The sequence below is a fragment of the Macaca fascicularis genome, chromosome 1 (genome assembly GCF_037993035.2).
Source record: "Macaca fascicularis isolate 582-1 chromosome 1, T2T-MFA8v1.1".
NCBI classification, from domain to species: domain Eukaryota; kingdom Metazoa; phylum Chordata; class Mammalia; order Primates; family Cercopithecidae; genus Macaca; species Macaca fascicularis.
Window position 1 is genome coordinate 182,972,380 of NC_088375.1, and position 26,964 is coordinate 182,999,343.

Consider the following 26,964-nt stretch of genomic DNA (forward strand, 5'->3'; position numbering starts at 1 on the left):
TTCCTAATCATTAAAAAATTGTACTTAAAATTAGAAAATAAAAAAGCGTCTTATTTATGCAAGTAAATTTATGCTAACTGGCTTTTATGAGCCAGTTAACAGGTCTAAAGAAAGACTGTTCTATTATTAATAGATTATCATACCTGTGATCATATTTTACCCACGGAAGTAAGAGAGTGTGTGTGTGTGTTTGTGTGTGTGCGCGCACATATTTATATTTTTCTTAAGAGATAAGGTCTCCCTATGTTGCCCAGGATGGACGTGAACTCCTGACCTCAAGTGATCTTCCCACCTCAGCCACCCAAGTCACTGGGTTTACAGGTGTAAGCCACCACACCCAGTTGGTATTTGTATATAAATAAAGGAAAAATTAAAAAGGCACATAATTTACTTATTAAATGTAAAAATTGAAATCAAATTTCTCACACTGTAGATATTTATAAAACAGTACACATATAACAGTCGTATCACAACTCTACAGGTGTGAAAGCATGTTATGTATTTTTTTTTTTTTTTTTTTTTTTTTGAGACAGAGTCTCACGCTGTTGCCCAGGCTGGAGTGCAGTGGCGCGATCTCGGCTCACTGCAAGCTCCGCCTCCCGGGTTCACGCCATTCTCCTGCCTCAGCCTCCTGAGTAGCTGGGACTACAGGGGCCCGCCACCGCGCCCGGCTAATTTTTTGTATTTTTAGTAGAGACGGGGTTTCACTGTGGTCTCGATCTCCTGACCTTGTGATCCGCCCGCCTCGGCCTCCCAAAGTGCTGGGATTACAGGCTTGAGCCACCGCGCCCGGCCGCATGTTATGTATTCTAATCTAATCATAGTTTGCCCTTGTTACCTTCTTTTGCTTTTTTTAAATTAATAAACTTTATTTTTAGAGCAGTTTTAGGTTCACGGCAAAACTGAACAGAAAGTACAGACAGCATGCATATACTCCCTGTCCCTACACATGCAAACCTCCCTCACGATCAACATCCCATACCAGAGAGGTATGTTTCTTACAACCAATGAGCCTACATTGACACATCATTATCACTCAAAGTCTACAGTTTATATTAGGGTTCACTCTTGGAGTTGCCTGTTCTGTGGGTTTTGATAAATATATAACAACATGTATCCATCACTGTATCACACAGAATAGTTTCACTGCTCTAAAAATCCTCTGGGCTCTGCCTGTATTAGAATGCTAGAATATTAGGATATTCTAAAATTAGAATATATTATGTATTCTAATTTGTCCTGGTTACTTACCTATTTTTCAAAATTCCTTGAGTAACTAAGTATTACTTCTTTGATAATTTAGTAGTATAGATCATAAGGTACTATGACTAATGTCCGCCTCACCAGTTTTGAGAGGCAGTGGAAAATATGTCTAAAAGACGTAGGTAAGAGAAATCAAATAATCATTAAATGACAGAACTGGGGTCAAGCATGGTGGCTCACGCCTGTAATTCCAACACTTTGGGAGGCCAAGGCGGGAGGATCACTTGATCCCAGGAGTTTGAGTCTAGCCTAACATGGTGAGACCCTATCTCTACAAAAAATAAAAAAATTAGGCTGGGTGTGGTGGCTCAGGCTTGTAATCCCAGCACTTTGAAAAGCCAAGGTGGGCAGATCACTTGAGGTGAGGAGTTCAAGACCAGCCTCATTAACATGGTGAAGCCCCATCTCTACTAAAAATACAAAAAATTAGCCGAGCATGGTGGCATGTGTATGTAGTCCCAGCTACTTGGGAGACTGAGAAATGAGAATCGTTTGAACCTGGGAGGTGGAGGTTGCAATGAGCTGAGATCATACCTCTGCACTCCAGCTCCAGCTTGGGCGACAGAGTGAGATTCTGTCTCAAAAAAAGAAAAAAAAAAAATAGCTGGGCATGGTGGTGAGTGCATGTGGTTCCAGCTACTGGGGAGTCTCATGGGGGAGGATCACTTGAGTCCATGAGGTTGAGGCTATAGTGAGCTGTGTTTGTGCCAATGCACTCTAGCCTGAGTGATAGAGTGAGACCCTCTGTCTCAAAGAAGAAAAAAAAAAAAAGCATGAAAGTTATCTTTAAAATGTTTTGTGCCTCTGTGATGTATCTCAAAATAGAGTCAATCTTTTAAATCAATTGACCTAAAAACCCCAAATGCTATAATATATGAATCTTATTTTAGATGCAATTCCAAAGGTCCTATTTATGCTGTGTTTTTTCTCCTTACCCATGGTTAGAAACCATGTCTGGGCCAAGTGAAATACTCAATAAGACTGTAAATGGAAAAAAAATGGGATAAATTTTTAGCCATTTCATAGTTTACCTTGTTCAGAACAAATGATATAAAGAAAACAGTTAAAAACAACATCTATGTATACAGGAAAGTTTTATCTTCAATGGGCTAATTGTCTAGAATTTATGTATAAAATCATAAAGTATGCAAAAACACTTTAAAGCTATGAATTACAATATCAATTTATTGAGTACCTTATATGTGCCATACACAGTATGTCTATATCTACATTACGACCCTAAAATAAACACAATGACGCTCATAATACACAGATGCTCAGAGGTTCAATGACAGGCCTGAAGTCATACAGCTGGTGAGTAGTGGAGCCATTTCAAACACTTCTGGCTCCAAAGTACATGTTCTTTCCAACATGTACTTTTATCTAATTTATAAATGCGTAAGCTACACTGCTCAGTGACATAGTTACACAGAAGCTATCACTAGTATAGGTCTTTAGAAAAAGAACAGTGAAAGGACTTAAGCTTTCAAGTTCTCTTCCTTCAGAAAGAAAAAAACAAACAAAAAATAGTAAAAAGAAATTTGACCTCAGAGTTAGAAAATTAGCAGTAGCAGCTGAAGACCAGCAGGTGTCACAAGCTCGAAAACCTACAGACGCCAGGCAGAGAATACGTGGACAGGACCAAGACATAAGATAATACGAACTGGGGAGCCAGCATACCCAACCTGAAAGGATCTTAAAGCCTTGTTAAAACAAAACAAAAAACAAGTCAACAGAACACTGTGCTGCCCAAATAAAACATCTTCAGCCTTTACTGGTTTGGGCTTCTAGATTAGGGTATACAAACAAGGAAGAATGAAATTGAGGGAGAAAAGGAACACAGAGTGGGTTAGTTGGACATAAAAACTTCACACTGGACCCGTTCAAAGAGATGTTAATGAACTATGTGTTTATTATGGGACAGGGTACTGGGAAAGCACAGAAGGAACCTTAACAGCAGGAATAGAAGGAGCCCATGAGCCTGTGCATGACTTTGTAGACCTGCCTATTACAGGTACAACAAGTGTTTTAAATGTTTTGATTTCATAGAAATTTTGGGAGAACCCCTTATACCGGGTCCAGAGAGTGTCTATCAGTGATGTTACCAAGAGCTAACCACATATTATCAAGTTTTTACTGAATATAGTCATATGCTTTTAAAGGATGGATAGATGAGTGATTTATTAGCAAGTGATAGTCAATTGAACTTTGTTTAGAACAACAGCTAATATATTGTCTTTAGGCTGGGCACAGTGGCTCATGCCTGTGATCCCAGCACTTTGGGAGGCCAAGGCGGGCGGACAGCCTGAGGTCAGGAGTTCGAGACCAGCCTGGCCAACATGGCAAAACCCCGTTTCTACTAAAAGTATAAAAATTAGATCGGCATGGTGGGCACCTGTAATCCCAGCTACTCAGGAGGCTGAGGCAGGAGAACCGCTTGAACCTAGGAGGCGGAGGTTGCAGTGAGCCGAGATCACACCATTGCACTCCAGCCTGGGTTACAAAAGCAAAACTCTGTCTCAAAAAAAAAAAAAAAAAAAAAAAAGGCTGGGTGCGGTGGCTCATGCGTGTAATCCCAGCACTTTGGGAGGGTGAGGTGGGCAGATCATGAGGTCAGGAGATCGAGACCATCCTGGCTTACACAGTGAAACCCTGTCTCTACTAAAAATACAAAAATTAGCCAGGCGTGGTGGCGGGCACCTGTAGTCCCAGCTACTCGGGAGGTTGAGGCAGGAGAATGGCATGAACCCGGGAGGCGGAGCTTGCAGTGAGCTGAGATTGCGCCACTGCACTGCAGCCTGGGTGACAGAGCAAGACTCTGTCTCAAAAAAATAAATACATAAATAAAAACTCTTTAATTCTCTTTTAAATACAATAATGATTGAACCCTTCATAAATTAATAATAACCTGTCATTTTGGAATTTTCTTCCAAATGCTTATTTTCTTTTAATCCCATTATTATAAAAACGTTTTTCCAAAATTAAATTTCTATTGGCAAACTGCTAATAATGGTTTCTTAACAGTTTATGTTTTAACATTCAAAATGAAGAAAAGTAATCAATAAGCTAAACTAAGCTCTTTCTGCTATACTGGTCTTCTTTAGTTGTAGACTTAAACCTCCCTTCCACGTCTTAACCATATATATTCACCTAGACCACATATATTTCACTTTTTCCCACATTCAACAGCTGAACTGATCATAAGTCAAAAAACTTCATGAAGCAATAGTCATTTTCCATATATGTGCTAACATTTTGAGCAGTTATGATACAGTCATAATACAAATGCTGTATTTCTCAATTCATGTGCATGCTTAAGAGAACTAGAGTCTTAATGCAACATTTCTTATTTAAAGAAACCAGCATTCAAGGCCTAAGGACTGGCTGAAGGTAATTAGCTTGCAAATTCACATTTAATTATTTCCAAATTTGTACTGTCTTAAAAAGCAAAAACCCTAGCTATAATAACAGTACCAGCCTCTGAGAAAGCAGAATTAGAAATAATTCCCAACAAAAACTAAACCAACTATTAATATATCTACAACAAACACAAGTAAAATGAAAGTATATCAGTAATTCTACTTTTTTTCTTTTTTTATGACGGAGTCTCACTCTTGTCACCCAGGCTGGAATGCAGCAGCCCAATCTTGGCTCACTGCAACCTACACCTCCTGGGTTCAAGCGATTCTCCCATCTCAGCCTCCCGAGTAGCTGGGACAACAGGCATGTGCCACCACACTTGGCTAATTTTTGTATTGTTTTAGAGACAAGGTTTTACCATGTTGCCCAAGCTGGTCTCAAACTCCTGGGCTCAACTGATCCTCCCGCCTCATCCTCCCAGATTGCTGAGATTAGAGGCATAAGCCACCACACCCGGCTCCCGAAACTTCTTTTTGTTGTTGTTTGGAGACAGACTCTCTTGCTCTGTCATGCAGGCTGGAGTGCAGTGGTGTGATCTCAGCTCACTGCAACCTCCACTTCCCATGTTCAATCTATTCTCCTGCCTCAGCCTCCTGAGTAGCTGGGATTTATAGGCATGCACCACCATGCCTGGCTTTTTTTTTTTTTTTTTGTATTTTTAGTAGAGACAGGGTTTCACCATGTTGGTCAGGCTGGTCTTGAACTCCTGACCTCGTGATCCACCCGCCTTGGCTTCCCAAAGTGCTGGGATTACAGGCATGAGCCACCACACCCGGCCTCCCTGAACGTTTTTAAATAAAATTAGTGCCTTAAAGCCAGCGCAGAGAGACAAATTTGAGGTGGACTTATGTTTCCCTGTAAGTAGACTTGCAATAAAAAGCAAAAAGGTTTTTTTCCTCAAAAACCTGGGACTTAGTCATGGCTTCTAGTGCATTGGGCAGCAAGTCCCTTTTGCTCCATAACACTGTAGGAAATAAATTTCTGTTGTTTATAAGCTACCTAAATCACTGTCTTTTGTTATGGCAGCTTAAAGGGACTAAGAAACCATACCATGTATTCCATTAGATTATAAATGTCTGCCTATTCCCCCAAAAGTTCCCTGTGGGCAGGGCCTGGGTCTCTGTAATCTCGTTATCAACCTAGCACGGTACCTGGCTGATAGGTATTGAATATTTCCACTCTAATTAAAAAAAAAAAAAAAAAGTAATAGAAACCTCTTATTCGTATAATGCTTCATAGCTTATTCACTCTCATTGGACCCTCTCCTAATGTTTGTACTGCAGAAATGGCCAAGATTCAACTAATAACACTGGCATATTACTAGAGGTGACGCTATTTATTCCATTTGGAGTAACTTAGGATTAAAATCAAAACTCTCACAGAATTGGCTTTGCTCAACAAGCCAACTAAAAACAAGTTGTCCATACAACTATTATATATCAATAAAAAAACATATTATATATCAATAACATAAAAAAATATATTGATATACAGATATCAATATATCTATTAAAAAGGTTGCGCTTTTAATTTTCCCAAATAATAACTGATGAGGCAAGTCTGTCATTAACACTAGTCTCAAAATCAAATTAGATTTTTAAAAATAAGGAGGATCATTTAAATACATATTCTGTTCATCTACTTACTCTATTAAGCGCTTTGGGGATGAGCCACTTTGATGGAATTCATCGGCATCATAAAATTCATCTTCACTGCTGGAGTAAGAGAACTCTGGGACTGTATTTGGAGACAAGTTCACATGGCTTGGAGAAGTGAGACTGCTACTTGGTGGTGAATGGCCACTGCCTAGGAAGTTAAAAGGGTTTTAGAGAAAAATGTTGCTGATAGAGAAGAGACTAGGGAGATGGAGTCAAAGCAGACTTTTCTAAAATCAAGAAAGAGTTTGGTTAAGTTTGTAAAAGCTGCTACACTATTTATAAAGAAAATCAACATTTAAACTCCACACAGAAAATGGCAAATCATGATATAAAATGAGGACACAGCCTTTTAAATAAATGAAACAAAAAGCTATGTCCCCATTCTATAAAGATTATCATTAATACTAGGAAGGGGGCCCTTCTGATTATATGAGTTGTGGAGTTGCAAGTACCACAACAGATACGATTACCAATGGGATGCCAGGGCTCTTATTTTACACTGCAGATCCAGATACCTAAAAATGCAGCAGTGAGCCGCTGGGAATGCAAAATGCAAAGAATATTAAGACCACATAAACATTAAAATATTGCAGGATATCACATTCCTATCATTCAATATTTTCTGGCAATCACATGGAAAATGCACACACCATCCAAATTCCTCTCTTTTTTCCACCTAAGTCAGGGGTCAGAGGTGGAGATAAAAATAGAGGGCTACTACGACAAGAATGCAGAAAATGAAAAGATTCTGAAGAACATTTTTCTATTCCTAAACAATCTAACTAAAGAAATGGAAATTAATGAAGACCCAGAGAAAGAAGACTGCCATCTAATCTCTGAGATGATCATCTGGTACCTTGTCTAGTAGTAAAGCAAGAACAGAAAAGTATCAAACCAGTCAACAAATGGAGTATTAAGATCAATTTAACTTACTGAGCATTTAAGGGCTGTCGGGCAATTTATGCTAATCTACAGATGTCTAGTGAAGACTAAAGTTTTTTAAGACACTGATGGCAATTTGAAAGCCAGGGCCACAGTTCTGGAAGAAATTGAAGACAGCAATAAAAACGAATCCAGGCTAGGCACAATGGCTCATGCCTGTAATTCCAGCACTTTGGGAGGACCAGATGGGAGGACTGCTTGAGGCCAGGAGTTCAAGACCAGCCTGGGCAACAAAGTGAGAGCCTCGTCTCTTAAAAAAACAAATAAATAAATTAGCTGGGCATGGTGGCATGTGCCTGTGGTCCCAGCTACACGAGAGATTGAGGCAGGATCACTTGATCTGAGGAGGCTGAGGCTGCAGTGAGTTGTGTTTCTGCTGTTGCAGTCCAGCCTGGGTAAACAGAGTGAGACCTTGTCTCAAAAAAAAAAAAAAAAAAAAAAAAAAAAAAAATCCAGAGTCACAGATTTTTTGCCCATTCCTGTATCTATGGTTCAATAGTTATGAAAAAGAGCACATGGGTTTGCCACATTTAGTCATCACATTCACAAAGGTATTTTAAAACGATAACATAAAAAGTTTAACCCCAAAAGGTAATGCTTATTTTGGAAATTCCAAAGGTAGCTCACCTTATTAGTAAATAACTTTATATTCTTTTTATTACCGAACAGAAAAAATAAGAGAGAAAAGCAGCTTTTCTTATTGGAATTAAAAAAAAATTGACCAAGAATTGCAAATGATTAAGTAGCATGCAAATATTCCAGGTGATCACACAAGTGAAAATGTTACCTAAGAAGAAAATAAGTTTGAGTGGGAACTGCAAACAAAAGATCTAAGATTTACTTAGCAGAGTAAACATTTTATCTTATTCCTTTATTTCTTTTTTGTATTAGCAAGAAGGGAAAGAAAAGTGGAGAAAATGAAGTTAGGATGAAAAATCAAATAAGATATAAATCACAGAAATTTAATTTTAAAATTTTCTTTTAATCTATCTACTCTAAAGTGTTACATTTTTGAAATATCTTCAACTGAAATAGTTTCAGAAGATTATCTTCTGGAAATAATTTTTACTAAAATTAATGTACATAAGAAGAGCTTCTCACTTTTTCAAAGTCTGTTGCTAGTTTTATGTATTTCCAAACAGAAAAATTTTAGAAATTTGGCTGTTTCAAAATTCTGACATAAAAATACAAATGACAACAAACAAGTACTATTTTTTTAAATGAAGAAGAGGTGACACAGCTCAGGAAATACAGAAGTCAGCCAAAATATTTCAATTTCATTATTCAAATTGCTTATCAGCCTTTTCCCAAGAGCTTCAAGTAAGGGAGCTACTTTTTTTTCTTTCAAAATTCAAAGGCACCTGCCCATGCTGTTAAATAGTAAAGATCAAAGTAATAGCATCAGTACTTTTACTAATTCAAATTTTTAAAATCACACATTTTAAAATCACAATTTTTAAAATTCATTATTACATAGGAAAAATCCTATCCAGGAAAAAAATCTGAAGATGAACAAAAGCGGCTTATCTCCCACTTCTTCAAGAGTGGTTTTGGTTTTAGTTTCCAGGTTTAACAGTGTGAAAAGTGCTAGATGCATCCTTGAGTTCTGTTTTACAAGTTATTCAACATGTATTTAATTAATTTTAAAACAAGAATAAATCTAGTATCTAACACTGATAGTATCCCTGTAAAACAGAAAAAATAAAGACCATAAGCTTAAACGAATTAAGAAAACGCAGGCTGGGCGCGGTGGCTCACACCTGTAATCCCAGCACTTTGGGAGGTCAAGGCGGATAGATCACCTGAGGTCAGGAGTTCGAGACCAGCCTGGCCAACATAGTGAAATGCCGTCTCTACCAAAAATACAAAAACTGGTGGGGGTGTGGTGGCGCACGCCTTTGATCCCAGCTACTCAGGAGGCTGAGGCAGGAGAATCGCTTGAACCTGGGGAGTGGAGGGTGCAGTGAGTCGAGATGGTGCCACTGGACTCCAGCCTGGACGACAGAGTGAGACTCCATCTCAAAAACAAAAAAACAAAACAAACAAACAAAAATGCAAATTAAAATGAAGTATCTTTTTTCTGACTATAAAACTGACAAAAAGGTGAAAGATTGATAAATGTTTTCTAAAAAAATACACATATGACAAAGGTGCTGTACAAGGATATCACTGAAGTATTGTTTATAGTGGAAGAACACTGGAAAAAATTTAAATGTCCATCAGTGGAAAAAACAAGCAATACCTGCCTAGGCAGCTGTAAAAAGAATGCTGTAGACCTAATTTTACAAACATGGAAAGTGCCCTAAGTGTTCTTTGTTAAAGGAAAAATGCAAGTTACAGAAACACATTACCTAACTTAGGTTTAAACAAAAACAATAAAAGTACACAACATTAAGTGTAAATTCACATACACATATGCAAATTACTGGGGGGAGAGTAAAGAAGACTTTCCGTTTTTATTCTGTGCACTTCTGTGTCAGCTTCATAATAAGAAAGTATGCAAGTCTAGCTGGAGTAAATTTTTCAGAAAGTCAACATAGATCACCAAATAAATGTTAAGGTAAAAAACAAAACTGTAATATTTTATTTTATTTAAATTATTATTATTCCAGGTATGGTGTCTCATGCCTGTATAATCCCAGCACACTGGGAGGCTGAGGCAGGAAGACTGCTTGAGCCCAAGAGTTTGAGACCAGCCTGAGCAACATAGGAAGACTCCTCTCTACAAAAACCAAAAAATCAGCCAAGTGTGGTGGTGTGTGCCTGTGGTCCCAGCTACTTGGGAGACTGAGGCCTGGGAGGTCAAAACTACAGTGAACCCTGATCGTATCACTGCAATCCAGCCTGAGTGACAGAGTGAGACCCTGTCTCAAAAATAAAAATTAAAAAATTTTAAAAATAAATAAATAATACTTACTTACTGAAGCTTTTCTTTCAAACACAGAGCTAACCACTTCATGTGTGGAACTGTAATGTTAAAACTAAGTTATCTCCAACAGAAATATACAACACATTTCTTCAACTTTCCCCCCTCCTCATCAGAGATCACAAACAAACCTCAAATGTTAATAAAGAGTTACGAGAAATAAAGAAATTATGCATATCTGTACCTGTACTATTTGGTGTAGGAGTCTGATGATGTCCCAAGGTAGCCAACACAGGTCCAACTGGGAGGGAAGATGGACGCTGCTCTGACTTACACAACTGAACAGGTTCTAGGAGATTTGAACATATAAAATAAGGTACAGAAACAGCCAAACATACATTCTATTGACTGTAATTGTCTGGGATTCAAAATCCGAAAGGTGAGTAATTTTTGAAACTCTATTTCATTAAGTCTAGTTCCATGCTACTCCTTCCTTTTGACTTCCTAGCCTCTTAAACTCGATGATAGGCTACAGAGTACTAAGATACTAGGCAGGATATCAAAAGACCAGCCACAGTAGGCCAATACTGCAGCATAACTACGCTGTAAAACCAACAAATGATTCTGATGACGATGTGTTTCTGAGCCTCAAACGACATAAAATCAGAAGTGGAGTACAGTACCTCCCCCTCTTTAGCCCCAAGAGGTAGCTTAAGCTAATTCACTTAAGGAGTAAAAACTCACAAAAGGATTTCACACACTTACTAGTATTTTTAAAAAGCATTTTCCCTTTTATAGTACAATTTCTGACTTCACTATGCCATCATTGAAAACATAGAAATGTTGGATACAACAAAAAGGCAAAAGGAATCAGTCAGCGTAGCTAGGTATTGGCCCTGAGCCCTTCTTTGCCAGTTTTAAAAAAATTGCATTTATTGCTCCATACCAAAAAACAAACAAACAAAACAAACAAAAAATCACACCCAGATGTCATGTGATCAGTAGGCATCATAAATTTCCTTCTTCACTTTCTCATTATCTTAAAATCTACCATGAACATACCATTTGTGTTGTTCAGAGCTACACAGAATACCCCAAAACGGAACATCCCTGGGTTATCCTGAATAAGGTATAGTACTTTTTCCTTGCTAGCCACGAATTCTGAGTCATAGAATTCTGTCCTACCAGTGAATCCAAATCTTAGTAACCACGTTTGTTTTCTATCTCACTTTGAATACCAAAACCACTCTCATCACACTTCAGTAAAGCCCCAATATCAAAACACTATCATCTTTTTCCAGTTCACTTTTGGCTGTATTATTTTTTGAGTCCTTTTATTTATTAAAAACAAGGAAAACCAAAAATAAACAGTAATAGCTAAGACTGCTATGACAGCCACACAAATTATTTTTTTCTCATTAATGAATCTATGAAACACTTTCCCCAATTACCTGGAGGTAACACAGTCTGGGAAGGCATTGTGCTGATCACAGGTTCCAAAGGACTCGGTTGATATATTGCATCTACAGGATTAATAGTACTCTAAGATAAAGAAACACAGTATAGTTATTTTTAATTAAATGTTCTCATGCTACCCTCCCAAATGCCCACATTTATGACTGCAAAATCCTGAGGGTAGCTATACAGATATGTTGATCAAAATGAAAAGAGGAAATGAAACACCTATACAGAAGTGTAAGAGTTTCTTAAAGCATAGTAAGGAAAGAAAATGAATGAATCTCTGTCACAGAAGAAGGTAAAGCTAAATGGAAAAACTGAGGAGTTATAAAATGGTGTGGGGAGATTTCAGGAAGTCAAAACCACCTCTCAATTCAATTCAGTGTTTCTCAATTTCTTAATTCACCACAAATATTGTTTCTCTGTTTCTTTCACTTTTGGTGAGTTACACCAAATGTCCAAGTAATGTACCTGCACCACTAGGATCTCATCTTTCATTCCATACTGCTGCCATCACACAGTACAGTCACTCCTCAGGTACCCAAGGGGGACTGGTTCCAAGCGCCCCCTGAGGATACCAAAATCAACAGATAATCAAGTCCCTGATATAATATGGTGTATTTGCATGCAACCTACATATACCCTCCCATATAAGTTAAATCATCTCTAAATTACTTATGACACCTAATATTATGTAAGTATTATATAAGTCACCATTATACTGTATTGTTTAGGAAATAATGACAAGGAAAACAGTATATACATATTCAGCAAAGAGGTACTTTTTTTTTCCCTCAAACAGTTTTAATCCACGGTTGGTTGAATCCACAGATGCAGAAGGCCGACTGTGTGTCTAGTTTTATGGTCACTAAAGAGAAAGAGATGTATCTTCTAATTGGGGAGTGTAGAGAAGAGGGCTTGCTTTCTGAGGATTCAGAAGAGAGGGAGAAAAAAATTCAGACATGTAGTTAATTTTAGAGGGGAGAAAAGTCCAGGATTCTCTGATTCTAAGTCAAGAAATTATTCTGACAGCATGAAGGCATTTTAAAAAGAAAACTCCGTAACTTACTGATAGGGTTGGGGGGTGGGTGTGTACATGTTAAACCAAGGTCTTTGCCACAGCAAAGTTTACATTTACCATTTAGAAGACTAAACTGGGCAAACTCAAGAAATAAAAATGTAAGTTCTTTAGCTTCAATTGATCTGGAAAACTGAACTTCACATATATATTAAGTAGTGCTTATAACAGAAGATACTAAAACGGAAATATAACAGAAAGATTTTGCCAACGAATAAGCCCAAAAAAGCAGTTGTAAAAACTTAAAATCACCTAATAATAGAAACTGAGGTAATGGTAAAGTTTTTGTAGCATTCTCATGTAATGTCTAAGTTAAAAAAATTTTTTCCAGGCCATATGAAAAACAAACACACACATTGTTTTCAGAACTGTTAAACGAAAAATATTTAAAACCAAAAAAACCCAGCCCTCTTTCTGCATGAATATCTAAAACTCATTAAATAAGGTCTCTTCAATCAAGTGACTTGAACACAAGAATTCTGATTCTTGTCACTACAATAGTTTATCTGCCATAAATACTTTAACTGAAAAATGAAGGACACTTAGAGAAAATACCCCCAAAACAATCAGTAATAATTAAAAAAAAAACCAAAAAACAAAAAACTAAGAAACTGAAGTGGGGAATGTTTTGAAGCACTGAGAAAAGCAAAGAAACAGAGACCTGGAGTTTTTAATTTCTTAGAATCCTTAAGTCTCTGATCCTCTATGGGCCTCAGTTTCCCAGTCTGCAAAATAGTCTGTTTTATATGGGTGCTAAAGGCTTTCTGGTTATTACTTTGATTCTATTTTCAGATAGCAGACCAAGCCATAATAACTAAACAAGTATCTCAACAAACCTGGAGCTGTTCCTAAAATAAATTCCTTGTTTACACAGCACTTTTCTTGAAAATAACTCCAAATGCTTTACAAAGACAAAATTCCACCATTAACGCTTTGATATATAGGAGTAAGAGTATGTCACACCTCCTTACCCCTCCCACTGAAGGGAATAAGAAATAAAATAACTTTGGAACAAGGGACCAGAATTATCTTTTGGATGTAATCTTTTATTTTCCAGATGAAATGTTCTTACAATTAGGCTGGTCAACCAAAGAAAACACTTAAAAACTTTTTGCACTGTTAAACAAAAATTATGGGAGGCTACTGCTTTGGATTGAACTCTTGTACTAGGGCCCAACAGATTAGACCAAACCAAAATGGAGTCACTCTTGCTAAATGCCGTATCATAAAACTCTAAGGAAGCAAGTGGATCCCAAAATAGACCAGTTTTTTTTTCTGAAAATAGGAGATTCCAGTCTACCTGAGTCAGTGTAATATGGAAATGCTCTCTGTTTTAACCCTTAAAAGTAATCTGATGTTATCAGCATTTTTTCCTGTTACAGTTCTCATCTTACAAAACCCACTGTTTGCCATTGCCCAGTGGGACCTCTCATTCTATTTTGTAGAATGGAGGCTGACCCAATCCATGCATCTTGAATAAAAGCCAATTCGATCTATGATTCAATCTGTTGTAATTTTGTCTTTTGACAGTATGTATATTAAAAGTACTTGATCTTTTTGTTATTGTGGTTTTTCATAGAAAAAATAACGATGCTACACTTATCCCCAGTCCTTGGTCAGTCAACTTCAGGCTAAAATATGTCACATTACATTCTACAACTTGCTTTAAAAATAAATGTGCAGAGCTTGAAAAGCAAAAATACTACTACTCAGCCCTCATCTGTTGTGACATTAATGAAACCCATGTAATACAATGTATTGTACATACACATACATGTATGTATAGCTAATATTTATTGAATACTATGTGTTTGTTCTGTACCTTACAACACGCTTCTATGGTAGAACCTTTCAGTTTTCTTTACAGGAAAAGACATTAAGACTCAGAAAGGTTAAGTAATTTGCCAAGGTCACAGGTAGTGAGTGGCAGGGCTGTTTTATTTGAATCCAAGCAGCCTGCCTCTAAGGCCTATTCCATGAACAGTTCCTCTATTTTTTCAAAATAAAAATTCTTAAGGAAAATATGCTCTAGTCCCTGGGCAAATGATTCAAAGATATTTTTCTATTAGTTTAAATTTTCTATGAGCATGAACTTTCTAGATGTTTTTCATTGCAAATTATCAAGTGTTTTTGGTATGTTTTATAAAATCCTGCCTCTTTTATTCAATATAATATAACTAATTTGGCTTTGAGGGAAAAGAGATAAAAATAACAGCCAACAAGGTTTTCCTCTGGAGTCTTTGGGGACCATATAATGCTAGACAATACATAGAGTCCTTTCCCAGGAGGCTAACAATCTTCAACAGTATCTCAGGAAGAAATATTTCACTTTGTATTACATTTATATCATACAACTGTATTATATCACCACGGATCATACTTTGAACTGACAAAAATTCTGATGTATTTAATTCAAATTCCAAACATGTTTGTTTTACTCCTGCTTTCTTTTTTTTTTTTTTTTTTTGAGACGGAGTCTGGCTCTGTCACCCAGGCTGGAGTGCAGTGGCGCGATCTCAGCTCACTGCAAGCTCTGCGTCCTGGGTTCCCGCCATTTTCCTGCCTCAGCCTCCTGAGTAGCTGGGACTACAGGCGCCCGCCACCGCGCCCGGCTAATTTTTTGTATTTTTAGTAGAGACGGGGTTTCACCGTGGTCTCGATCTCCTGACTTTGTGATCCGCCCGCCTCGGCCTCCCAAAGTGCTGGGATTACAGGCGTGAGCCACTGCGCCCGGCCTTTACTCCTGCTTTCTTAAGAAATATGCAGGCCGGGCGCGGTGGCTCAAGCCTGTAATCCCAGCACTTTGGGAGGCCGAGACGGGCGGATCACGAGGTCAGGAGATCGAGACCATCCTGGCTAACATGGTGAAACCCCGTCTCTACTAAAAAATACAAAAAAAAACTAGCCGGGCGAGGTGGTGGGCACCTGTAGTCCCAGTTACTCAGGAGGCTGAGGCAGGAGAATGGCGTGAACCCGGGAGGTGGAGCTTGCAGTGAGCCGAGATCCGGCCACTGCACTCCATCCTAGGTGACAGAGCAAGACTCCGTCTCAAAAAAAAAAAGAAAAAAAAAATGAAATATGCAAACACAGATTTAACTTAAAATTGTTTTAAAACCAAATATAAAGATAACATACTCATCCTTTCAAGTACAATCATGAGATGTTTTTGAAAATTTACAGAATGTTTTTCCAGATCTCAGACAAGCTGGCGTTTTTAAGTCTAGGACCAAAAAAAAAAAAAAAAAAAAAAAAAAAAAGGCTGCCTCCTGCTTCAGGAATACAGACTGAACAGAGGTCACTCAGTTACCATAAAACTAGGGTAATCACAAACCACAAACCTTCAAACTCTTTTATTTCCAGCTGGGAAATACTAACAATACAATTTTCTTCCTTCTTTTAAGAGGGGAAGTTGAATATAAGGAAAAGGTAAAAAGATAAGAGAGAGGAAAGAGTAAGAAGATGGCTATAAGAGAAAGAATTCATGTTGTAAATTGTTCCAACAAAAATGCAGTACATACCACATTAACAATGATGGTTAACACACACACAAAAACTAAAAATAAAAGATAAAATAATAGGAACTTATAAACATATTCAAATAGATTAAGGTGTGTTTCACTATTGTACTCCCCCCCAACCCCACTTTCATCTGAGAAAAAAAGAAATTAGACAAGAAATGTGGCACTGAGTTATGCATTACTTAATTGAAAAAGCTGAGTATTCATACCATGATTAACCCTTCAAGTTAATACATGCAAAGTGATTCAATCTGAACCCACACTTAGAAAAATTTTAAGACTGTCATTTCCCCTGCAAATGATTGCTGAAAGATGTGAGCTTAAAGGAAATTGCGAGAGTCAACAACAAAAAGCAGTGAGTAGTTGGCATTGAAAAATGAGTAGTAATTCAGGCTTCTCCTGATATGACTGGTTATAATGCTCTGCAGAAGTAAAGGGAAACAAAAAGATTAGATTAAACTTACTATCATTCCATCTGCGTGCTTCTCCACATTACTCTGGTCCTTAAGGAAAAATGTTAAAAATATTAACTTTATTCTTACAATTAAGTAACTCCTTGTGTATTTCTCCTACAAGAAAGCTTATTTACTAGGTAAGTAACAATGTTAGAACATGATTTCTCTGCCTCCATTAAGATTTTAATTCCATGTGTACATTCTGAGCCAAACACAATTCTAACACTGGCTACACAAAAATCAACACCAACAGCATGGCAATTATTTTTCTATATAGGGATTTAACTAAGTTCATCGTGGAAATATCCCGTAGAACTCTAGTCACGTTCAAAATTCCAGGCAAAAGTGATCTCTACACAGATGAACCTTTGAAAACATGATGTTAAGTGAAAGAAGCTAGTCACAAAAGACCACATATTGTAATATGCAACTTACATGAAGAGTCAAGAATAGACAAATCTAGAGAGAGAAAGCAGATTAATAGTTGCCAAAGGCTGGATGGGGTGGGGGGTAGGAGGCTGTTGGAAAAGAAAGGGAGGCACTGACGTTCCTCAACTTACAGTGGAGTTTACCTCCCAATAAACCCATCTGAAGTTGAAAATACAGTAAGTCAAAGACACATTTAATTCATCTAACCTACCAAACAGCATAGCTTATCCTAACCTACCTTAAACGTGTTATAGAACACTTATATTAGCCTATAGTTGGGCAAAAACCATCTTGCAGAGTTTCAGTTGGTTGCCCTTGTGATCATGTGGCTGACTGGGAGCTATAGCTTGTTGCCACTGCCCAGCATAGTGAGAGAAGATCATATGGCATTATCAGTAGCCTGGGAAAAAACCAAAACTCAAAATTCAAAGTACAGTTTCTATTAAATGCATATTACTTTTTTGCCATCATGAAGTTGAAGAATCCTAAGTTAAACCATTGTTAAGTCAGGGACCATCTATATAGAAAATCTATATAGAAAATGATTGCTTAATAGGTCTAGGGTTTCTTTTTGCAGTGACACAAGTATGCTAAAATTAAATTATGGTGATGGCTGTACAATTTTGTAAATATAATAAAAACCATTGAAATAAACCATTTGCTTATTTATCTCTTTATTGGCCATCTACCCTAGAGTACAATCTTGGTGAGGACTTTGGTCGTCTTACCAGTTGTATTAGTCTGTGTGGGCTGCCATAACAAAATACCATAGACTGGGTGGCTTAAAGAACATCCATGACTTTGAAGACTTGGTGCAAAAAGAGAAAGACTCATGCCTGTAATGCCACGCCAGCATTCTGGAAGGCCGAGAACAGAGAATCACTTGAAGCCAGGAGTTGAGACCAGTCTGGGCAAAAAAGTGAGACCCTGTCTCTACAAAAAATTTAAAAATTAGTGAGTGGGGCACTGTGGTGAGCACCTGTAGTCCCAGCTACGCAGGGGGCTGAGGCAGGAGGATCACTTGTACCCAGGAGTTTGAAGTTACAGTGAGTTATTTATGACTGTGACACTGTACTCCAGTCTGGGTGACAGAGCAAGACACTATCTCTTAGAAAAAGAGAGAAAGGGAAAGAAAGAAGAGAGAGGGAAAATATGAACTATCTCATTAGTAAATTTTTATACTGATTACATGTTGAAATAGTATTTTTGGTATACTGGGTTAATAAAATACATTATTAAAATTAATCTCACCTGTTTCTTTTTACCTTTTAAAATGTTGTTATAAGAAAATTTTAAATTATATTTATAGCTTTCATATTTTTATTGTATAGCACTGGTCTAGACTTAGGATATTCAATAGGAACAGACAAAATTAAAGCCTCAAATTCTAAGTCATCAACAGTATTTATTTGCATCTATTTTATGCAAGATTATAAAAACTACATAAATCAAATTGATCTGTGTCTACCTTGAAAAACGTTAATAGTCTCTATCTTTGTCTATAAGAATAACCATTTAAAGTGCCTGATTTTAATTGTATTGAAATACTGTTTTACCGCATGATTTAACTGGCGAAAATCAACCAGAGTTTAAATTTGTAGCAACTATATCTCATAACCAAAGCATGTCTAGCACAGCCTTTCAATTTCAGTGATAATTAAACAATGCAAAAATAATGCTCTGGTAAATCATAGTCAACCCCCTGGCACATGCCATTCTGACAGGCATTCTGAGTTGTGGTATGTGGTCACATCACCTGACTCTGATACTGGTTAAGTCTCCACCTGCAGAGGCCTCCTAGCTTATCTTTGCTCTGTCCTGCCCTACTCCCCTTCTCTCCCCTTACCCCCCAGCTCCACTGCAGTCTCCCAGGAGAAGAACATGAGCTGTCTCCACCAAGGGTAAAAGGAAGGATGTCTTCTGAGATAACAAAGCCCACTTGAAAATTCCACTAACCAGGTGGTCTCAAAACTTTGCTACACATTAAAACCACCCAGGGGTTTAAAATAATCCCAATACCCAGGTGATATCCCATACAAGAGAATTATAACAGAATGTCTACGGGTGGGAGCCAGGAATCAGAACTGATTTCCAAATGACTCCAGTGTGCAGTAAAGTTTGGGAACCAATACGCTAATCATTTAGGCAGGAGAGAATCTACTGGGAGTGGGAATTCAAATGAAAGAATCAAAACTGGAAAGAGCTTAAAATTAAAATTTTTACTTACAGCATGCCACCTCTAAGAAGCTGATACTAATCAGCCCCAAACAAGAAAGGTATCAAATTAGCTATCTTCTCATATCACTTTGGGGTCTCAAATGGCATTATCTCCCTCAAAGTAGTTGATTCCGATATTTTATTAACCTGCCAGTGAATAACAGTCTGCCAAAGTGGCTATAACAATTTATATTTCCATCAGTACTCAATGGAAGTTCTCCAATTTTTACCAGATGTGTTACTGTCACTTTAAAATTTGCATCCTTCTATTTTTTTAAAATTTAATAAACACTTATTTAGAACTTATTACATGCCAGCTACCAAGAGCATCACAAATAATAATTCATTTAGTCTCACAGTATCAGTAAGAGACGACATTATTATTATCCCTCTTGTATATGGAATATAAACCAAAGCACAGCGAGGATAAATAAACTTCCTCCAGGGGTGGGGCTTGGATTCATACTCAGTACGGGTCCATAATCCATGCTCTTTAAGACTATGCAAAGTTGACTGTCACTATTATTCTAAAATCTTTTATTTTAATCACAGATTAATTGATTAAATTTACCTAAAGATTAGTTTATAGGGATGGTCATCACAGCACATCAGAGAGGTGGCTAAGTAAAAAAAAAAATCACACATATAGTGAAAACACTAAACCATGCAACCATTAAAAGTAATGCATTAGAAAAATCACTCAGTAATTCAGGTATTTATCAGGCACCTCCTATATGGTAAGCAACTGTAGGTACTGAGGATACAATGGGGTTATGGACTGAATGTTTGTGTCCCTTCCCAAATTCCTATGTTGAAGCCCTAACCCCAAAGGTAGCTATATTTGGAGATGAGACCTCTACAGAAGTAACTAACGTTAACTGGGATCATAAGGATGGGGCCTCGATTCAATAAGATTAGTGTCCTTGTAAGAAGAGACACCAAACAGTTTGCTATCTCATATGTGCATGCTCCCTCTCTCTGTGCATACTCACCACGGAAAGACTATGTGAAGACATGGCTATTTACATGCCAAGAGAAGAGTCCTCATCAGAAACTGAACAGGCCAGAATGTTGATCTTGGACTTTTGGCTTCCAGAACAGTGAGAAAATAAACTTCTGTTTTTTAAGCCACCCAGTCTATGGGGTTTTGTTATGGCAGCCCATGCAGACTAATGTAAGTGGTAAGACGAGCAAAGTCTTCACCAAGATTGTACTCTAGGGTAGACGGCCAATAAAAAGATAAACAAACAAATATATCACGTAAACTTGACGAGTGATATAAGGCCACGAAGAAAAAGAAACCAGTGGGAGGTATAGATTATTTTAGATACAGGAGTCAGGAAAAGTCTTTCCAAAGATGTTCCTTGTGGTAAAAACCTGAATAAAGTGAGACAGTGAGCCTGGTGGAAATCTGTGGGAAATGCCCATCATGTGGAGGGAAAACCAAGTAAAAATTCCTAAAGCGGGGGTTGGGGGGAAGCTTGTCTTGCCTGAGAAAAAGAAATGAGCCAATGTTACTGGAATGGTGTGACCAAGGGTAGGAGACAGGTTAAGAGGGCAGTGAACGTAAGTAATTTCTATTTCTTTACAAATGAGATGGAAAACATCAGGGGTATTTGAGCTGGCAAGTGACATGGTCTCATGTACATTTAAATTGAGTTTAAAGATATAAACAGAGTCCATATACGGTACAAATATAATTGAGGATTGTATTTGTACATAAGAAGCCTTAACAACAATAAAACTTCCTTCTGGAATAAATAAAAGGCCAAATTTCATTTACGTGATCCAAGTTACCCATTGCGAAGAACCCTAAAACGTAGTTTTATTAAGCTGGGCTAACACAGACAGGTAGCAAGTACAAATTACACTAAAAATGTTTTTGATGAGTGGCTAAACAGTGAACTACTGAAATAGGCTAGGCTAACCTACTGTACAACTATCTAAAGTCCTGAATGATTTTCAGAGATCACCCAAACTAGCCTAAACACTGTATTAGCTCCTTTGCTTCCCCAATCTTCAAGAGAAGGCAGTATGGATTCCCTAAAATATCTAGTCTCTCAGGGCATGGTGTAGTTTACTGGTTATCTACAGGTAAACTTTTGGATAACTGTAGGTGCTTCTACTCACCTATGTAATTCCAGAGCCAAGAAAAACTAAAATAAAAACCTTATCTCTTTTGTGCCACCAATCCTATCTTCCCTTCTGCTTGGCTTTGGAATATACTATGATCTACAACAGGAAATGAAAAATTTAGACACATACATAGGAAATCTAGGTATCGCTAACATCAAGAAACAGAACATAAGCCCTAAGTTCTGACACTTTATGTATAATATATTGGGCTGGGTTTGGTAGCTCACGCCTGTAATCTCAGCACTTTGGGAGGCCAGGAGTTCAGACCAGCCTGGGCAACATGGTGAAACCCTGTCTCTACCAAAAATATAAGAATTAGCCAGGTGTGGTGGTGCATGCCTGTAACCTCAGCTACTCAGGAGGCTGAGGCATGAGAATCAGTTGAACCCAGGAGGCAGAGGTTGCAGTGAGCCGAGATTATGCCACTGCACTCCAGCCTGGGCAATAGAGCAAGACTCCGTCTCGAAAAATAAAAAATATATTTTAAATCTGGCCTCAAAAGAAAATGACATTGCCCCATTTAATTTACAAGCTAAATATCCTTACTGTCCAAACACAAATGGATTGTCCTATGCTATTGTGTCATTAACAATAGTAGGTTAAAAGTCTCTATGATTTGGCAAACAAACATATGCAACTGAAGTAGTAAAAGAGATGAGTAATGGGAGGCTGAGACAGGAGAATGGCATAAACCTGGGAGACAGAGCTTGCAGTGAGCTGAGATCCGGCCACTGTACTCCAGCCTGGGTGACAGAGCGAGACTCCGTCTCAAAAAAATAAAAAAATAAAAAAAAGTAAAAAAATAAACTCATTCAAACAACATTTCTCAACTTGGCTGCAGAGCTGGTCACCCACCCCTTGCTGGAAATAAAGGCATGTAGTGAAGTAGAAATATTTTTTAAAATTCCTATTCTCAAACAATAATATTCTTATTTCAGAAAATCTCAGGCAATAAAATATATATATTTAGGTTGAATACACCAAAATTTTTCAGAAAAAGAGACAACATATATGAAATTTTTAATCCACAATAATTCAAAATATATTGTTTCATGAATAAAGAACAATTAAAATCCACTAATATAGTTCACGACCAGAAAAAAATCTGTAATAATTTTTAAAAATATATCTCTATTATATTCTTCATTATGGACAATAACTGTAAGAACTTACTTCTCTATTTTCTAAGAAAAACTTTTTTTGTGGAAGCTTTTGTAAAATATGTCCCTGTTCCAAGCAGTGATAATGGATAAAATGGAAGGAAGGGGTGAGTCATTCAAACATGCTCCCCTCCTTCCCAGCTACCAGAAATGACATTACCAGAAACAGTAGCTAAGATAACATCCAAACACAATAGTTGTTCCATAGTATAAGCTCACAATACAGTTTAATGTAGAAAGGTACTATGTCTCAGATCTGAGTTTTTTCACTATTAAAGAAAAATGTCTTTTTAATTTTTGAACTCCATACATAAAGGTAATTGAAAGTAAAATTTACTTACTTTGGCAATCTGCAGCAACACAATGCAGTGTTTAATTGATTCTACCATGCTCTATAAAAACAAAACACTGATTTTAGGATCTTGGCTCAAATAAAATGGATATATAATATTAAAGCTTAAAATATAAAAATCAGTTCAAATGTATAGTGTTTAAGTCTATACAACACGAGAAATATCCTCTTTGGATCTAGTGGGTTCTAGTGTGCTGATAATGTCAAATGAAGTTATTCATTAGCAGTTCTATGAATTTTAACAAATGCCACAAATTGTTAATTTATACCAAATAATATATATTTTTTTCTTTTTTCTTTTTTAAGAGACAAGGTCTCACTATGCTGATCAGGCCTGATAGCAGTGGCTATTCACAAGCATGATTATCGCACACTACAGCCTCAAACTCATGGGCTCAAGCGATCCCACTGCCTCAGCCTCCCAAGTAGCTGGCACTACATGCACATGCCACCGTGCCTGGCTCCAAATGGTTTTTCAACACTTCAAACAGAAAGACATACGAATCTGATTAACTTCCAGATTCTTACATCAACAGCAGCAACCCTAAGAAATCTACCTAAGAAGTTGATGGGCTGGGTATGGTGATTCACACTTGTAATCCCACTGCTTTGGCAGGCCAAGGAAGGAGGATCGCTTGAGGCTAGGAGACCAGCCTGGGCAACATAGCAAAATCCCATCTCTACAAAAAATTAAAATAAAAATCAACCGTGCGTGGTGGCATGTGCCTACAGCCCTAGGCTGAAGCAGAAGGACTGTCTGAGCCCAAGAGTTCGAAGCTGCAGTGAGCTATGACTGCACCATTGTACTTCAGCCTGGATGACACAGCAAGACCCCTGTTTCTTTAAAAAAAAAAAAAAAAAAAAAAAAAAAAAAGACTTTGATGGAAGTATGAAGAATAAAGGATCCTGTCAAAACACTGGTGAATCAAATTATTATTTTGCCTGTTTTAAAATTTTGAGCAAGCTACACATCTCATTAGTAGCCCATTATATAATGTCAGAAGTCCACTCTATCAGAAAACTTGAATTACAATATATTTTAATAAGAAAGAAGCCAGTTGCAGTCGCTCATGCCTACAATCCCATCACTTTTTTTTTTTTTTTTTTTTTTTTGAGACAGAGTTTCGCTCTTTTTGACCAGGCTGAAGTGCAATGGTGCGATCTCAACTCACCGCAACCTCTGGCTCCCAGGTTCAAGCAATTCTCCTGTCTCAGCCTCCAGAGTAGCTGGGATTACAGTCATAAGCCACCACGTCCAGCGAATTTTGTATTTTTAGTAGAGACGGGGTTTCTCCATGTTGGTCAGGCTGGTCTGGAACTCCCGACTTCCGGTGATCCATCCACCTCGGCCTCCCAAAGTGCTGGGATTACAGGCGTGAGCCACCATGCCCGGCCAATCCCGCCACTTTTGAAGGCTGAGGCAGGAGGATGGTTTAAGCCCAGGAGTTGAGACCCGGACAACATAGTAAAACCCTGTCTTAAGAATCAAAGAAATTAATTTTTAAAAAATATGAAATAATATATCCATTGTACATGGATGACACGTTTTATCCAAGGTTTCAGACAAGACCAGAAACAGGTAAATGGTACATGAAGTCAATTTCAATTAAGGAGCTTATTCTATTAGCATTATTTTAAATTCCTTTAGAAAATAATCAATGCTTAAGCACCCCTTTATAAATTCATAAAAACTAACATTTCAATTGCTGTCATCAATAGTGGCAGCTTAAAATAGAAAAAACATTTTAAAACATTTTCTAATGCAAAGTCAGAGTGTATCAAATATATAACTTACATTTGTTGTCTCTTTGAGAGTTTCAATTTTCTGTGAAAAATAGTAAGTTTAAACAGAAATAATCAGAAGGACAAAGAAGCACAGTTGCTTTTTACTGGCTAGTCATTTAAAGAATTTTACCAAAATGTACTCATTCTAAGTGAGTACAAACAAGTTGGAAAGGGAGTACTTTTTGTTATATTTTGTTTTTTATCTAAATCAATTATTTGTATAAAAATTCCAGACATTTTATGAATTATATACCCTCTTTAATAAAATTCATGTGATTCAATTTAAGGTTTGTAAGAATAATATAAAACATTCTTATTCCTGGTTGAGCATGGTGGCTCGAGCCAGTAATCCCAGCATTTTGGGAGGCCGAGGAGGGAGGATCATGAAGTCAGGAGATCGAGAACCATCCTGGCCAACATGGTAAAACCCCATCTCTACTAAAAATACAAAAAATTAGCCGGGCGTGCTGGCGGGCACCTGTAGTCCCAGATACTCAGGAGGCTGAGGCAGCAGAATGGCGTGAACCTGGGAGGCAGAGCTTGCAGTGAGCCGAGGTCGTGCCACTGCACTCCAGTCTGGGTGACAGAGCAAGACTCCGTCTCAAAACAAAACAAACAACAACAACAACAACAAAAAAATTCTTATTCCTTACCTGAAAACAAGTTTTGGTTTTTCTACGAATTTCACTTATTTTGAAATCACATTTATCTTTCCTAAGTTGTTTTAAAATGACATGGAACTAAATCCCAAAACTAAGAATGAAAGGTGAGTTAGAACATGAGTTACTATTAACAGGTATAAAAGAGCCAAATGCAAGGCTATATAGTCAACAGAAAAGCAAAAAAAGAAATATAGCCAAGGAGGGGAAAAATGTTAATTAGAAAAAAGACAATATGCAAACTACAAAGTGGCTGTCAGAAATGCAAGTGGGGGACAATAAAGAACCATAATTAAACCCATAATTAAAACATGATTTGTTTCTTCATATATGGCTTTTTATTTATTCTGAATATTCTTGCTGGTTGGTTTATTGGTATCTGAAGTGACCATATGTAAATATAATAACTTTCTACCTTCAACATATGATACAGGAAAAGGAAATAACTTACTCCTAGGAATATAATACAGAAAAGGTATTATATTAAAGCTCTAGGTTGGGTGTGGTGGCTCACACCTGTAATCACAGCACTTTGAGAGGCCGAGGTGGGTGGATCACCTGAGGTCAGGAGTTTGAAACCAGCCTGGCCAACATGGTGAAACCCCGTCTCTACTAAAAATAAAAAAATTGGCCAGGTGTGGCGCATGCCTGTAATCCCAACTACTTGGGAGGCTGAGACAGGAGAATCGTTTTAACCCAGAAGGTGGATGCTGCAACGAGCTGAGATCGTGCCACTGCACTCCAGCCTGGGCAACAGAGCAAGACTCTGTCTCAAAATGAAACAAAACAAAACAACTCCCACAACTCTGTACATTATCCTTTTGTTTACTTAAGAAATCATAACAGAAATTTATCAGAAAAGTGCCCTTGAGGTCCATATGGCAGTAATACTATAGTAGGTCAATAATATTATTATAATAAGTAAAAACACACTAAGGTACTTAGTCTTCTCCAAAAGGCTGTGGAATTTACAATTTTTAACGTCAAAATCATGGTTATGGAAGTTACCTTTCTCTGTTCATCTTCTTTGCAGTTTTGAAGCTTGTCATCAAAGAGCTACAAGATTTTTAAAAATGGTTATAGTATCAAGTCACTTTACTACACTGTGTACATTTACTAAACACAGAAAAGCAAACATTAGTTCTTAAACACATTTCGTCCAGGGATGATTTATATGTTATTTTCAAGACAACATGTATTTTTTTTCAAGGCACTCAATCGAAGTCAAATTCTACTGTATCAAATTCTATCATATGAAATCATTTTAACTGGTCAAGATCAATCACTCTGGAAGAATTATAAACAAAAGAAAACAGACGACTTTTAAGAAATTGAACTATCAATTCAAACTTGAAGTTTTTTCCGCTTTGTTTTCGAAGTTTATCAACAGTCCTTTTCCTAGCACCTCTGCTTTTAATTAAAGTAGGAACTGAAGGAGACAATTCATTTCAGTAATGATAAAGGAGGTAGAAAAATCACTTCCCCATATTCCATCTCCCTCAAATTAAAAAAGCATTAGAAATTGAGCTGCTAGGCAGGGCACGGTGACTCACGCCTGTAATCCCAGC

The 26,964-nt window shown here is 37.4% G+C and overlaps 1 protein-coding gene across 32 annotated transcripts in view; it reads right to left on the minus strand.

Moving 5' to 3' along the window:
• OSBPL9 (oxysterol binding protein like 9) overlaps positions 1-26,964 on the minus strand; it is a 167,864-nt gene that overhangs the window by 17,135 nt on the left and 123,765 nt on the right. For 12 of the 32 annotated variants that reach the window (XM_005543387.3, XM_005543385.3, XM_074006888.1 and 9 more), the window contains 6 exons: positions 26,405-26,452; positions 24,748-24,777; positions 22,942-22,992; positions 11,601-11,691; positions 10,394-10,498; positions 6,330-6,489 (listed from right to left, as the gene is read on the minus strand). In XM_005543387.3, the coding sequence (XP_005543444.3) occupies positions 6,330-6,489; positions 10,394-10,498; positions 11,601-11,691; positions 22,942-22,992; positions 24,748-24,777; positions 26,405-26,452 (485 nt within the window). Of the gene's footprint in view, positions 1-6,329; positions 6,490-10,393; positions 10,499-11,600; positions 11,692-16,667; positions 16,707-22,941; positions 22,993-24,747; positions 24,778-26,404; positions 26,453-26,964 lie in introns of all 32 variants that reach the window. The other 20 variants (XM_005543386.3, XM_015435959.3, XM_005543393.3 and 17 more) reach the window with 3 other exon arrangements.